Source organism: Kogia breviceps, chromosome 19 (genome assembly GCF_026419965.1).
Source record: "Kogia breviceps isolate mKogBre1 chromosome 19, mKogBre1 haplotype 1, whole genome shotgun sequence".
Lineage (NCBI taxonomy): Eukaryota > Metazoa > Chordata > Mammalia > Artiodactyla > Physeteridae > Kogia > Kogia breviceps.
In genome coordinates, this window is record NC_081328.1 from 4,657,758 (window position 1) to 4,672,450 (window position 14,693).

At 49.3% G+C, this 14,693-nt stretch overlaps 1 protein-coding gene across 9 annotated transcripts in view; it reads right to left on the reverse strand.

The window, feature by feature from the left end:
- Positions 1-14,693, reverse strand: part of MYOCD (myocardin) — a 93,927-nt gene that overhangs the window by 19,133 nt on the left and 60,101 nt on the right. For all 9 annotated transcript variants that reach the window (XM_067021506.1, XM_059048514.2, XM_059048513.2 and 6 more), the window contains 4 exons: positions 11,362-11,534; positions 8,279-8,404; positions 2,888-3,132; positions 1,077-1,230 (listed from right to left, as the gene is read on the reverse strand). In XM_067021506.1, coding sequence (XP_066877607.1) covers positions 1,077-1,230; positions 2,888-3,132; positions 8,279-8,404; positions 11,362-11,534 — 698 coding nt within the window. The remainder of the gene's footprint in view (positions 1-1,076; positions 1,231-2,887; positions 3,133-8,278; positions 8,405-11,361; positions 11,535-14,693) is intronic.

Consider the following 14,693-nt stretch of genomic DNA (forward strand, 5'->3'; position numbering starts at 1 on the left):
AATGACTGAGGGCTGGGCACGGGAAAGGCTGACCAAGTAGGACTGAGGGCTGGGGAAGGGTCATGAGACCGGCCCAGTGAGGACCATGGGGGCCTTTAGGAATTTAGCGTTTTTGAGAAAAATGCTAAGATCCTCTTGTGGGGGGAGAGTAATCTTGGTGGGGTGGAAACCAGGTAAAGAGGTGCAATCGTTGAGCTGGAGTAGGCATTGGAGGGAGGTGTGCCCATGCACTGGAGAGCCGGAAGGGCCCTGCCTCCATCCTTTTCTGTCCTTTTGTAAATACTGGAAGGACGAATCTGCCGATCCTGAGGACCCCTCTGAAACACACCGGGTTCAACTCAAAGGCCAGCGTCCTTTCAGTGAACTGAGATCCATGAGTGTGACCCAGAGTCAACTGCTAGCACACATAGATCACTTAACAAGCTGTTGCGACACTTCGGGGCAGAAGTTCCCAGAATTGGGCATTTCATAATAGAACAGCACCTTGTCTTCAATTATATCATTGACACAGGGTTCCTAACATTTTTGCCTCGGTAAGTGAGGACTCTTCTCCTTGTTTAATAGCATCCTGATGGAAGAAAAAGAAATAAAACACCAGAAACACTCAACTTCTATCCACTGCTGCCATCATTTCCTGATGGAAAGGACATTTTGACATTCAAAACATTGTGGGGAAATAAATACTTCAAATAAAGATTAGTCAGATATATGGAACACAGTTAGATTCATGAAAGGCTCTTGACGTGGCTCTTGTTTTTCTTATTTCAAGAGACTGGTAAAAGTTCATCGTGAAATTGGCCATTGGAAACTTGTATCAATCTCAAAGCCGCCCTCTGCGCTAAGGGCTGTCATGTATATGATTCTATTTGACTCTTACAATGACTGACTCATGCAAAGGGGGAATTGGAGATGCAGAAACATTAAGAGATCAGCTTAAGGTTGCACAGCCGGTGGAAGAGCTGAGCTGGGAGCTCACAGACTTCTGTTCTATTGGGTGTCCGACCACAGTGGTTAAGAGAAAAAAATATTTGTTAAAAAAAAAAAAAAAAGAAAGAAAATCATGTCAAACCGTATACCTTCAGATCATCTAGGTTGGATGGGAGTGGGCCTGGCTTGAGAGAAGAGACACCAGTTTGTCCAGAAAAACTGTTTTTGGCAGGAGACAAAGGGGTATTGCTCAGCGGTGCTAAAGAAGGGTTTGGATTTCTGACCACCTGCTCATTTGGTTCCCTGAAAAACAAACAAAACAGAGGCACTTAAAATACAATGAAATACAGTCAAATATACATCTGGGGGTGTGATACTGTGCTTTAGAATAGGAAATATATATTTGGTCTTCATCCTGGTTTCTGGCATAGCTCCTAAAACCCTTGGGATTTCCTAAGTCATGAGAGCACAGACCTGTCTTTTGTTATCCTAATGAGGTGACTCTTGGAAGCCACCTAAGGATGGGGGGGGCGGCTGGAGAACCCATCATGTGATGAGAGGGTTGGAACTTTTAGTCCCACACTCGACCTCTGGGGAGGAGAGGGCTGGATGTTGAACTGATTGGCAATGGCCAATGATCTAATCAACCGTGCCTACGTAATGACGTCTCTATAAAAACCCAAAAGGACGGGGTTTGGAGAGCTTCCGGGTTGGGTAGCACGTGGAGATTGGGGGAGACTGGTGCACCCGAAGGGGCCATAGATGCTGTGCCTGCCTCCCATGTACCCTGCCCCAAGCATCTCGCCTATCTGGCTGTGCCCGTGGGGAGTTACGTGCTTTTACAATAAACCGGTTACCTGGTAAGTAAAATGTTTCTCTGAGCTCCGTGAGCTACTCTAGCAAACTAATCGAACCCAAGGAGGGGGTTGTTGGAACCTCCCAGCTGTAGCCGGTCTGTCAGAAGCACAGGTGACAGCTTGGACTCGTGACTGGTGTCCGAAGCGGGAGGGGGCAGTCTTGTGGGACTGAGCCCTCAACCTGCGGGATCTGACACGATCTCCAGGGAGAGAGCATCGGAATCGAGTTGAATTGTAGAACACCCAGCTGGGGTCAGAGAATTGCTTGGTGTGGGGGAAAACTGGGTGACCAGAACCCTTAGGGGGTGGCTTGCATTTAGACTGGATCACAAGCTAATTGCCCAGAAGGATCAGGCATGTAATAATGAATACACGAGCAGTAATAATCAGTACAATGTAATAAATGTAATAATCAATCAGTAGAAGTGGCAGGGTGAGGGAGAACCACTGAGTGGGCCAGATGGCAAGTGGCGAGCACCCCTCAAGCTAGTTTTGGGGAGACTGTGGCCGCGGGAGAGGCCCGTCCATCTGTGATTTAGCAGATGCCCTGTCCTGGGGAGGAAGGAGCGTATGTGCACGAAGCTTGATCGTGTACAGCACGTGCATAATCACCAGATGACCCGAGGCTGCACAGAGACAGGCGGGGGAACCTACATCCCAACTTTAGGGTTGAGGAGGAAGACCCTTTACAAGGTGACCTAACGGTGAGATCACACACTGGGCTCAGGAGTCAATCTTTGAGGCTGTCACCCAGTCACTCAGCCCTGAGCCAATTCCTGAAACGTAATCAGTACTGGACTAGCTCCTAATTCCAATGTTACGCCCTTGGCTGGTTCCTCCCCTCCGTTCTGCCATTAATCTAGCGCTAATACTTTCCCCAAAGAGGCCTCTTATCAGGGGCATTGATGTACCTGCTTCCTCCCGGCCTTCTGTCCCTGAAAGAGTGGGCGTGGTTTCCAAACAGTCAATTTCTAAACACACCCACCGGACCAGGATGCGGTGCAGTGCTCGCTGGGTCCCCAGGGGCTGGCCCGGGGGCCTCAGCCAGAGGAGCCACCACCAGCATCTGTCCCCAGGCGCCAGCCTGGGCTTGCCTGACTTACTTGAGCTGAGCTTGGTGGAGCCCGGGGTAGTTGAAGCAGTGCTGTTGCTGCTGACTGAGGATTTGCAGCTGCAAGAACAGCTGTTGCTGCTGGAGCAGCCGGGCGTAGGCGGAATCCATGGGCGGAGGGGACTTCTCTGCCTTCTGGTCCGGGGGGATGTACTGGTGATATTTGAGCTTCTTCACCTTTGGCTTGGGGTCCTTGGGCTTTTTGTGGCGGTTCTTACTGTCGCTCAAGGACTTGGACTGCAAAGCGGATGGAGAAACGGCATGTGCTTTAGGTGATGGATGGGAATGGCTTGGCATCATGAATATATCTCTAGGAGGTTTCACGGGATGGATGTTCCTGAACCCCCGACACACAACACAGCAAAGGCAGGATGCACAAAGAGATCCTGGACGTTAAGGTACCTAACGGACAAATCCACTGCAAATGCATCGCAAAGGAAGGACATTCCCCTGAGGCGGGGACTCTTGAGTCTTAGAAGTGGCTCCAGGAGAATTTCCTTCCCGGAGGAGAGGGACAGGTAAACTTGTGTTTCATGAGGACACCTTCTTAACCTGAAACCACCTGACGGCCTAACGAAGGAGATATTCTGCTCTTGGGATGGATTCATAAGAAAGCTCTTTCCTCTGTATACATGTAATCACCTTTAGTGAAGCCCTTAGTACGCTGACTTTTTTTTTTTTTTTTTTTTCTTTTTTTTTTTTTGCGGTACGCGGGCCTCTCACTGCTGTGGCCTCTCCCGTTGCGGAGCACAGGCTCCGGACGCGCAGGCGCAGCGGCCACGGCTCACGGGCCCAGCCGCCCCGCGGCACGTGGGATCTTCCCGGACCGGGGCACGAACCCGTGTCCCCTGCATCCGCAGGCGGATTCTCAACCACTGCGCCACCAGGGAAGCCCGAGTACACTGACTTATTAATGACATAAACTCAGATGAAGTTCAGCTTGCCTCTGAAAATCCAGAATGTGCATTTTTGTTACCTCAAACCTAAGATCAATTCCCCTTCCCATCAAACACTGATGTAAGATCAGGAAGTGACATCCTCTGAACTAAAGATTCTTTACTGACTATGGGAAGGATTAGTCAGTCACCCACTGGGACCTTCCCAGAAGTTACCCATCATGGAGCATGATTTGGACCCTTGAAAAAAGTTAAGGGGCTTCCCTGGTGGCGCAGTGGTTGAGAATCCACCTGCCGATGCAGGGGACGCAGGTTCGTGCCCCGGTCTGGGAAGATCCCACGTGCCGCGGAGCGGCTGGGCCCGTGAGCCATGGCCGCTGAGCCTGCGCGTCCGGAGCCTGTGCTCTGCAAAGGGAGAGGCCACAACAGTGAGAGGCCTGCGTACCGCAAAAAAAAAAAAAGAAAAAAGTTAAGGACACAGGCTCGGAAGTGAAGACACAGCTCTGAACATGGTACAATCACCCAACTTCATGACATCTCAGCTACCTCACTTGCAAGTTGGGAAAAACATTCTCTACTTTCGATCTCAGTAATCAATGGAAGGATGGTGAAACATATTGTTGAAATAATAACAAGATTTCCAAGGACAGTGTGATTATATTTATAACCCACTCCCCAAATCCAAAGGCCTCCACAGATTGGAAAGCAACAGATCCACACTGGAATCGGTTAAAAAAAACCACGCACATTTCCAAACCCTGACTTTATTACAGAAGATTGAAAGGAACATGGATATGATGATGGAGGAGTCTTGAGGATCTGGGGACAAGTGGGAGGGAAGGTGTGGTACCAGCCGTGTCCAGAAGAGGGGGCTCCTGAATAGCTGGCGGGCGTGTCGTGACTGGGCAGCTTCCCCGTTTTAACCACAAGAGTTTTCTCTGACTCAGCGCATCCCTCCACGGAAGCCTTTTCTGTGTTCTCTCAGGGAGGCTTCTTCTTGGAGACCAATGAACAGTGAACTCAAGTATTCCCGTGGGCTGGGGGGCTCTCCTCCCCGCTCATTCATTGGTTAGCGCTCCGGGTAATGAATCAGTCTTCTGCACCTGCGAGAGTGTCTGCAGGGCTCGTGCAGTCAGCTCTGCCCTGCTTCGCTCCGGCGCAGCCTCGGCTCCCACTCCTCCCAGAACTTGCTTGTCTCGGGGAGCTGCCTCGGCTCCCACTCCTCCCAGAACTTGCTTGTCTCGGGGAGCTGCAGCCCTGGGTCTAGCGATTAAGCCAGGGGCTATAAGGCATTTTCTCCATCTGTCGTCTTAACACAGGGACGCTGAACATTCTAGAAGGTACGAAAACCGGACCATTTTCTCTGGATAGTGAGAGGCAAAGGCCGCTGAACCCATGGAACTCCGAATCCCTGGAGCTGTACATAGTTTTGACACCAGAGGATACTAAGGCTGGCTGTGGGGTTCCTTTTGTTTTCTTTCTGGAACTGCATGGCCAACGGAAGGGGAGCACAGACATCTTTCTAAAGCAGACCTGGATCCCAAATCCAGTGGTTTAAGACTTGGGCATGAAGGTATAAAGCAAGTTAGCGTAAGGCAAGAGGGAGTGGTGGGGCCTGCGGCTAGAGACGGCACGACTTCCTAAAGGCCTTCTGCCTCGAATCTGCACACACACCGCGCCGGGCGCGCAGCACGCCCCCCCAGCCACCTGCACTCGGTTTGTCCATCGTGCTCAGCAGACTGAAGTCCCAACTCCAGCCTGCAGAGGAGACCATCACAGAGCTGCCTAAACATGCTCCTCTCCAATGGCTTAGCCCCCCTCCTGACTCTCTTCCTTGTCATTTTCTGCCATCTGTGACTGCCTCCTCTGCCTGCTGCCTGGCGTCGGCTCATCCTTCGAGGCTGGCTCAAACCCTGGCTCACCTGGGAAGCCTTTCCTAACCCACGGTGAGGTCTCTCATCTGCATGTCTCACGTGACACTTGAGGCTGCCCCGTAAGGGTCACACTGCAGCAGACCCTGCTGAGGGGGGAGGGAGACGGACATCCAGCCCCAGGTCTGCTTCCGAGGCTACTGGCCCTGATGGTGGGGGGGGGGGGCTGTGGCCACCTGGGGAAGGGGACTCTCCTTCTGTATTGCGGTAAAATACAAGGAACATAAAAATCTCCCTAGTCACCACTTTCAATTCAGGGGCATTGGGCACATCTGCAATGCGGTGCAACCATCACTGCTACCCAGTTACAGAACCTGTTCGTCGCCTCGAAAGGTAACTCCATCCCCATTCAGCAGCCACCCCCCCTCCTCCCCTTCCCTTGGAAACCACGAATGTGCTCACTGTCTCCATGCAGGTGCCCATTCTGGACACTGCATAAAAATGGAATCAGACACCGTGTGGTGCTTTGTGTCTGGCTTCCTTCACGCAGCATGTTTTCAAGGTTCATTCACGTTGTACCAAGAATCAGTGCTTCATTCCCTTTTCTGGCTGAATAATCTTCCGTTGCATGGATATGCCCTGTTTCTCCGTTCTTCACCTGATGCACATTTAAGTTAGTTCCAACTCTTGACTACTGGGAATAGAGCTGCAATGAATATTCCCGCATACATTTTTGTTGGAACAGCTGTTTTCAATTCTTGTGGGTACGTATCTAGGAGTGGAATTGCTGGGTGACATGGTCATTCCGTGTTTAATTTATTGAGGAACCACCAGACTGCACTCCACACAGACGCCCCATTTTACATCTCCATCAGCAATGCGCGAGGGTGCCGATTCCTCCACATCCTCGTCAACACTTATTATTTTCCATTTTTGAAATTTTAGTCATTCTAGTTAGTGTGGAGTGGTGTTCTGTCGTGGTTTGCGGTTGCATTTCCCTGACAACGAATGACATGGAACCCCCTTCTCGTGTGCTTGTTGGACAATTTGTTTATCTTTGGAGAGACGTCTGTTCAAGTCCTTTGGGGCACATTTCTCTTACTTGCTCAAAACCCCATATGGACTCGTGGTGGCTGTGATAGCAGACTCGATTGTAGGCTCCTTGGGGGCAGCAATCGTGTTTTATCCAACCTGACATGCACTCCTTGGAGCCTGCGACGTGAGCACCGCTCTCTCACAGAGGATTTTACAGTTTTCAAAGAGTATTCTTGTGCATCCTCTCGATGGCCTTATGTGACGCTTACGCAGTCGATAGGGCAAAGGTGTTTTTCCCTGGCTGGGTTGCTTCCTCCTTTGAGAAGCCCTCTAGTAGCCTCCTAGCTTAGAGACGATGAGTATCCATCAGCTGAGAACCCACAGGCATTGACCAGTCAGAAGAGCTGTTGGCTTTCACGTCAACAGCCAGTCCTGCTGGACCAGGCGGTTATCACCCCTGCCCACCATTGACACTGACGGTCCTTCCACAGGGCAACTATTATACTCCCTTAGTACCAAGAGGCGGAAGGCTTTGCTCATTCGCATTAGGCAGAATTTAAATACTTTGGTAGAAATACTGATGCAGTTTCTCTTGGCACACAACGTTAGAAATCACTGAATCATCCCCTCCAGCCTCCACCTACGGTGAACAAAATGCATCGATAGCCACTTACTTTCAGCGCTGTTGAGCGGAGTGGACTGTAGTCTGGGTTTAAGCCACTGCAGTTTGGGGGGCTTTACTGGGAACCAGAAACACCCGCCACCCATTTAGAAGATGAAAACCACTTCTGTGCACACGCAGTGGACGGGGCAGTGGGTGGGCACCGTTACTTTAGCACTGATTCTAATTCCGTTTACCACCTCTTCACAAAGTGTTTCTTGAGAATCATCTCAGCATTAAGCGGTGGCTTTAGAGCTGAGAAAACATGCCTCCAAATCAATCAGAAGTTATCTGGGATTAAAACATTATGAAGAAAGTCAAACGACTACCAGGCAGTTAATTGAGGAGAAAGTACTCTGAACTATTAGATATAATCCTGAGGAACTTAAACCAAAACTATGTGATCCAGCTTGTAGTTATGATGTGTCTCTTGTGAGCGTAACCCTCCGCTTTGTCTTTATTTCCACAGGGAGACTGGCTTGAGTGATACAGGGTCTGCTGTAGGCAAGGCCTTCAGGTTTGCTTCCCTTGCATCAAACCCAGCTGCCCTACACCTGTTTTACGCCACATACAAATCCCGTGTGCGCCGCCGTCACTTGTGTCTATCTCTAGGCTGAGCTGACGAAGCCTTTTGAGTCAGGAATAGGCTGGCTGAGCTGTGATCCCAGAGGAGGGCAAACACTGCCCAGCGGGGGTCTTGGTCTGCAGGGAAGACCCCTGCTGGGCAAGAGAATCTTGGTCCATATACACTGACGGCCCATGTCTCAACTCCTGTCTTGCAGATGCTCCCAGGGGACTGAACACGTCCATGGGGCCGTGTGACTCTCCCCCTGCTGACAGACCTAACTCAGCGCTCCCTGCCCCGGAGCTGGCCCTGTGAGCTGAGTGCCCAGACGGGCGTGGAGGCCGGCCCACCGTACCTTGACAGCAGCGTGGACGGGCACGGGGGTGCCCAGGGGGCCGAGCCCCTGCTTCCCCGCGTCTGACTGGTTGCCGGGCTGGCGGGCCGAGTCATTCCTTTCATTTTCTGAGCCAGAAATAAGATCCTAAAAATCCAAAGTTTAGCATTAGTAGGATGCAGGAGTAAAAACCGTGTGACGTGGGCATGTTGCGGTAGAGCCTCCCATTCCACCCCCGAGGTCTGCTGTGTTAATCCTAGCTTCTTATCTCAGGAACATCAGATTCTGTCCTCCAGCGGGAGGAGTCGTGTACATCATTTGTCATCCGGTTGAGGACACTTTTAAGAGAGAAAGCAGGCATGACTAATAACGATTCCAGCAGGCAGGTATAGGACTGACCTGGTCTAGGCAAACTGGGACATCTGGTCACCCTGGGTGGGGGTTCCAGCTACCTGCGGCTACAGGTCTACCTGTTGGAATTGACAGTGGGATTGAAAAAGAGAGGATGCAGGAGGAGTGGGTATAGGAACTTTGGGGGAAAGTAGGACAACAAAAACGTTAGATGAAATGGGGGTTAGCTGATGGAGGGAAAGTGTGTAGGTATGTGTATGTGTGTGTACACATCTGGGTCTCTGTGTATTTGTGTGCATGTGTGTCTCTGTGTATGCCTGTGTAATGTATGTGTGCATATATATATGGATATGTATCCCTTTGCACGTGTCTGTGTGTATACGTGTGTCTGTGTCTGTGTATATGTATGTACATGTGTGTATACGTAAGTGTGTGTGTGTGTGTGTGTGTGTGTGTGTATGTGTGTAGTATCAGGAAAACCTTTATGAGAGGCACGTTCCCATACGCAGAGGACTCTGTGCCCTCTCTCTTTCCCCTACAATCCTATGCCATGACTTTGAAGAAGGGGCAGGGGCTGCTCCACGATCTCCCCGAGCTGCTCAGCCCTTCCCTGATCCCCAGCACCTATCAAAGGTCTGTAGCATCCTTTTCTCTCGGCGCCTGTGCCCTCATCTGTCACATGAGGTTGCCGGATGAACTGACATAAGATGATTTTTGCATTTTGCCTGGCATTGCTCAGTGTTTGTTCCCTTTTTGCCCTGCTCCAAGGGTTAAAAAGAAAAGAATGTGTCTTCTCCCCAAAGCATCTTTAAATCAGAAGCTGAGGAATTTACTGTCAGAGTAATAAGATACGAATGGTCTGATGTACTGTTTGATGTTATCAAAGGAGTTGGGCTGCAAAGACCAGCTGGGGGATGCAGGGCAAGGAAAAATGCTTTGATTATAAACTCTTGCCCAGTAAACGTACGGCTCTTTTGGCTCTGCTTTTTCTGTCTCCCGTCTCCCTCCTGTTCCACATTTCCTCCTGGGCAGCCTTGGCTTTGTTCTGATGGAGTGAAAAAGGGCCTGACAATGACTGGTAACAGCACAGTTTCAGGAAACAGGGTCGTGGTAAATAATTCCTGAAACTGTCCCTGATCCCTGCACGCTTTACAGTGTAAAAATGTTTTCAAATACACTATCCAATACGGTTTAAAAAGTACAAACATCCAGCTATACAATAAGTCCTGGGGGTGTAATATACAGCATGGTGACCATAGTTAACACTACTGTATTGTCTCTCTGAAAGTTGCTGAGAGAGTAGATCTTAAAGACTCTCATCACAAGAAAGAAAATGTGTAACCATGTGTGGAGACGGATGTGAACTAGACTTATCCTGGTGATCATTTCACAATACATACAATGATATATTGTATCTATCGTACATACTGTGAAATACACGTGTATTTCACAATATGTAGGATAGATACAATATCAAGCAGTTATTTTGTACACCTGATATTGTATATATTGTATACATTGTGTATTTCACGATATATATACAATATCGAACAATTATGTTGTACACCTGAAACTAATATAATGGTACATGTCAATTATACCTCAATTAAAAAAATTAGCAGTACACACAGATATAAAATATCTATATAAAATAAAAATGAGATATCTCTATATAATTAAAATATGTAAAATAATATCTGTTAATAAAATACACATCATATATATAAAATATCTGATTTCAAGTCATGGAATAATTCCTGTGAGGCTACGAGGAGTAAACGCTTCCTGGAGGGGAGGGGCTGAGGCCGGCGGGTTCTCTCCAGAGCCAGGATGTGGTGGAAGATTCACATCTCGTTGTCTCACGAGTGCAACCCCTCCCCCTCCGGTGTGGCCCTCACACGCATCTCCTCTGGGGGCTCTGGGGATGCCACCCTGCCAGGCCAAGGAAAGGTCCCAGCAAGCCTGGGTGTGGCTTGTGGAGGGGGAGCTCCGGGTGCTGGTGGGGGGGCCCCTGCATGCTCCTGGGACCACACAGCTACGCAGCCTCACTTCCTTCCCTGTAACATCTAACAGAAAACGCTTGCCAGGTGCCTAGCACTGGCCCTGGTACACAGTGGGCGCTTAATAATGGCAGAAGATGTTGGTACTGCTCTTTATAAATGTGCTTTCAACGGGATGTGCAATATCCACTTCTCACATCTCGACAATCTGTGGATCTGTCCAGAAAAAGGGGAATGCTATGTTTGGGCTGGGGCTGGAAGTGGTCCTGGCTCCAGGGGTCCGGCAGGCAGACGCCCGCTAAGCGGAGAACCGGCTCGGGGCTCCGGCTTTGTAGCCAATCGGCGCCTCCTGCTCCCCGCTCCCCAGGCCCTACAGTGGTAACTCAGTGCCTGGAAAGACCGTAGGCTTTGAAACCGGTCCTGCTGAGGCCCTTTCTCTCCCGGAGACTGTTGGTTGGTCATCTTATCTTGGGGAGCCTCATTTCTACCTTGTCTCTAAAACTGGAGATAAAAGAGATCTCCTGGACAGAGCAGATACTGAAAACGTAAGTCAAAAGGGCATATTTCTGGGGATTGTCTCTCGGTGTTATCTGGAAGCTTTTGCCCTTACACACAGACCCCTGGACCGAATAGGGTAAGAAGCATCAACATGACGTGCCATGAAGAGACATCTCTGGGGTCTCTAAGCAAAACAACCTCAGCACTGCTATTTCAAGACCGGAGAGGTGACAGGCTGAGATGCGGTATGTTTACCTGGGTTTTCCCCCGAGGGCCTGCCGAAGGGGGCTCTGTAGCTTTCACGCCAGGGGGGGATCCTGCTGAGCCCTGGGCGTCTTCACCCCGAGTCTGATCCGGAGAAAGTCCGTCGCTGCTGTCCTCCTCAAAGGCAAACGCATCCGCTGATTTGGAGAAGCTCACCTGGTTACCTGAGGGAGTGAAAGCCAAGAAGAACCGGGTCAGAGGCAATGCTTCGGTGCGCCATCCCTATAAGGAGCACTTACCTACCTCCTTAGATGTTTCCAGGTCAAGGTAGGAGTGGAGATATATTTAAAATGACTTGCTTTCCCCTCTGTTTACTCCAGACGGGGGAACTTGTGTTTATGAAAGTGACACGTTTGACAGGGACAAATGAGTGACATATTAAAGGTCTACCATCATTTATTAAACTTCCTTTTCAGATGGAGCCATTCCTGCACATTTTGTATGTGAGCCCCTATCTTTCTGAAGCTAAATCAGGGAAGAGGAAGGAAAGAATAGGGCCCAGCGGGTGCAGGAGAAGGCCCCTGTCTCCCTGGGGCTTTACGACGCGAGGTGAAATTGAAATGACAGCGGGGCCACTTGCATCGTGTTCAGACGTAAAGTGGGGCAACCGGCACAAAACGTCTCACAAACTTTGCTATTCGGGAGAAGCCGGGGAGCTCCTAAGTTTAAATTCCTAAGTGTCAGAACAGCTAATGTCACCAGAATGTCCCAAAGCCTCACTCAGCGAACGCGTATCTGTTTATAAAAGCCATAAACGTGTCTCAGAAACTGGAGCGTGGTCTTTATTTATTTATTTGTATTATCTGGATTTTTGTCGTTATTCCTCTTATCTTTGTCTCTATTTTGGAAACCCCCAGCGACTCACACGTGCTCAGATTCTTCTCCGGCAGCCCGCGTGGTCTTGGGAGGGAAACCCAGACACTGGCTTGGGGAGTGGGGTTACCAGACCAGGTGGGACTATCGTGACATCCTTATATGTCCCCTATGTGTTTTTTTTTTTAAAATCAATTTGATCATTTATAGTACTGTGATTTTATTTATTTACTTTTGGCTGCGTTGGGTCTTCGTTGCTGCGCGCGGGCTTTCTCTAGTTGCGGCGAGCGGGGGCTACTCTTCGTTGCGGTGCGCGGGCTTCTCATTGCGGTGGCTTCTCTTGTTGCGGAGCACGGGCTCTAGGCACGTGCGCGTCAGTAGTTGTGGCTCGCGGGCTCTAGAGCACAGGCTCAGTAGTTGTGGCGCACGGGTTTAGCCGCTCCGCGGCATGCGGGATCTTCCCGGACCGGGGCTCGAACCCGTGTCCCCTGTATCGGCACGCGGATTCCCAACCACTGCGCCGCCAGGGAAGCCCCTCCCTTATGTTTTTTAATTGCCAAATCTCCTCTGGCTTATTATGCAAATGCACAGCACAAAATGTGCTGAGGCCACACAGCTCTTGTGACCCTCTTGCAGGCACAGCTCTTCGAAAGGAATTTATGTATTATCAGCAAGGTTTCCAGCCCGGTATTCTGCAGTTACACTGACAAGAACTTTTGACTCAGGCTTGGGGCAGATAAGAGAGAGGAGCTCTCACTGCGGAGATTGGCAAGGCAGCAAAGGAGCTGGAAGTAATGGAATGAATGTGGTTTGGAGCTTGTCATCACCACCACTGCTGGCATCTGTCATGGACCCTCACTCAGACACGCAAGTGTCAAATCAGGAGAGAGGCCGGACAAGGACAGGGCAGGTGGGAACTCCAGTCACTGGCCCGCTGGGCAGCCTGCTAACCTGGAAAGGCTTGGGGACCAGCGTTGCTGCTCCTTGGTTTCAAGGATTATTTATAAAGGTCATTATTACTTTTCTGTGATTACAGAAGTAATGTTTACTTATAAAATTTCATACCATATGAAATGTACATAACAAGGTACATAATAATCCCACTTCTGTTAATGATTTATTCCCTCTTCTAGACTTAATTCTATCCATACGGCAAGACACGCACATATTTAAAAAGCATTTCAAACGGACAGGACTGAGTGAAAGATACTGTTCTGAGACTTGCTTTTTTCACCCTACAGTGTATCTTGGAGATCTTTACCTGTGAACGCATAGAGATCTTCCTCAATTTTTTGGTAACAGCTACACAGTATCTCATTGTATGAATGGGAACTTTTGTTTTTCAACTTCTATTTCCCAAGGGGCCCTTATCTTTAACTATAAAAATAAAATAAATAAATAAAAAATAAATAAATAATAAATAATAGAAAAGTACAGAGAATAATATAAAACATGTGAATCACCTGAAATAAATATATGCCAGTATTTTCCTATATTTGCATCAGAAACCGATTCATTTTCTAACAGAAAGGGCTTTCGTCGGGTATTTGACAAATGTCAACTTTTTCTTTGCAATCAGGGGTCGCTCTTCTCTCCCACCTGGTCTCTCCCACCTCCATCCCTCTCTATTGTAAGGTCCAGAGCTAGCTCACACCCTTCCCTTCTTTTCTTACAGCAAATCCCCCGGGGCTCTGCAGAGAAGCCTCGATCTGTCATTTTCACACAATGTGAAGGAATTTATATATGATTTTCCCTTTCTCCAGGGGGTCATGTGCCTGCGATCCTCCCAGGAAGGTCCTTCCAGGAGCCTCCGTGAATACGCTTCCATTGTAAACTCAACCTGTTAATTTCTTTACTTTGGCAAAACCACGTTTTCATTGAAATTTCAAGTCCCACTTCTAGCTGTGGAATTAAAGGCTTTGTCCCTGCTGAAAAGATGACATGTATTATTCAGGGCCAGGTGGGCGCATGGGATTTGGTGGTGGTGGGGGAGTGGGTGTTAAGTCCTCCCCACCTCAGAAGCCACAGCATTTCACTGGGATTTACTTGGCATAGACCGCGAGGCAAGACCAACTCAGAGAGCCCCGCGTGCGACCGTACCAGCCCCTGGGGGCAGCGAGCCTGCCCTGCCCAACAGGACCCTCTGTGGGAGAGCTGTAGCATCTTACACTCCCTCCCTGCTTCCTTCAGTCTGAACAGTACGGATCTTCTCTGTGTGATCTGACACTTCATGTGACAAAGAAGACGCCCCCGCCCCCTGCCACCTCCACCCGCAGCATCGAGGGTCATGTCCCAAAAGTCTGCAAATGAGAGGGAATTAACCAAACTGCAAAACTGTCCAAGCATTCTAACACGCGTGGAAATGTTACAAGAAGGGCGGGGATGGGACAAAGAGAGAAAATTTCTCTCTTAATCCCCCAACTATCCCCCTTCAATAATTTCAAATGATAAAAACAGTGGTTTGCATCAGCAGTTCACTTAGCAGTGGCAGCAGTAACAGAAACAATCAA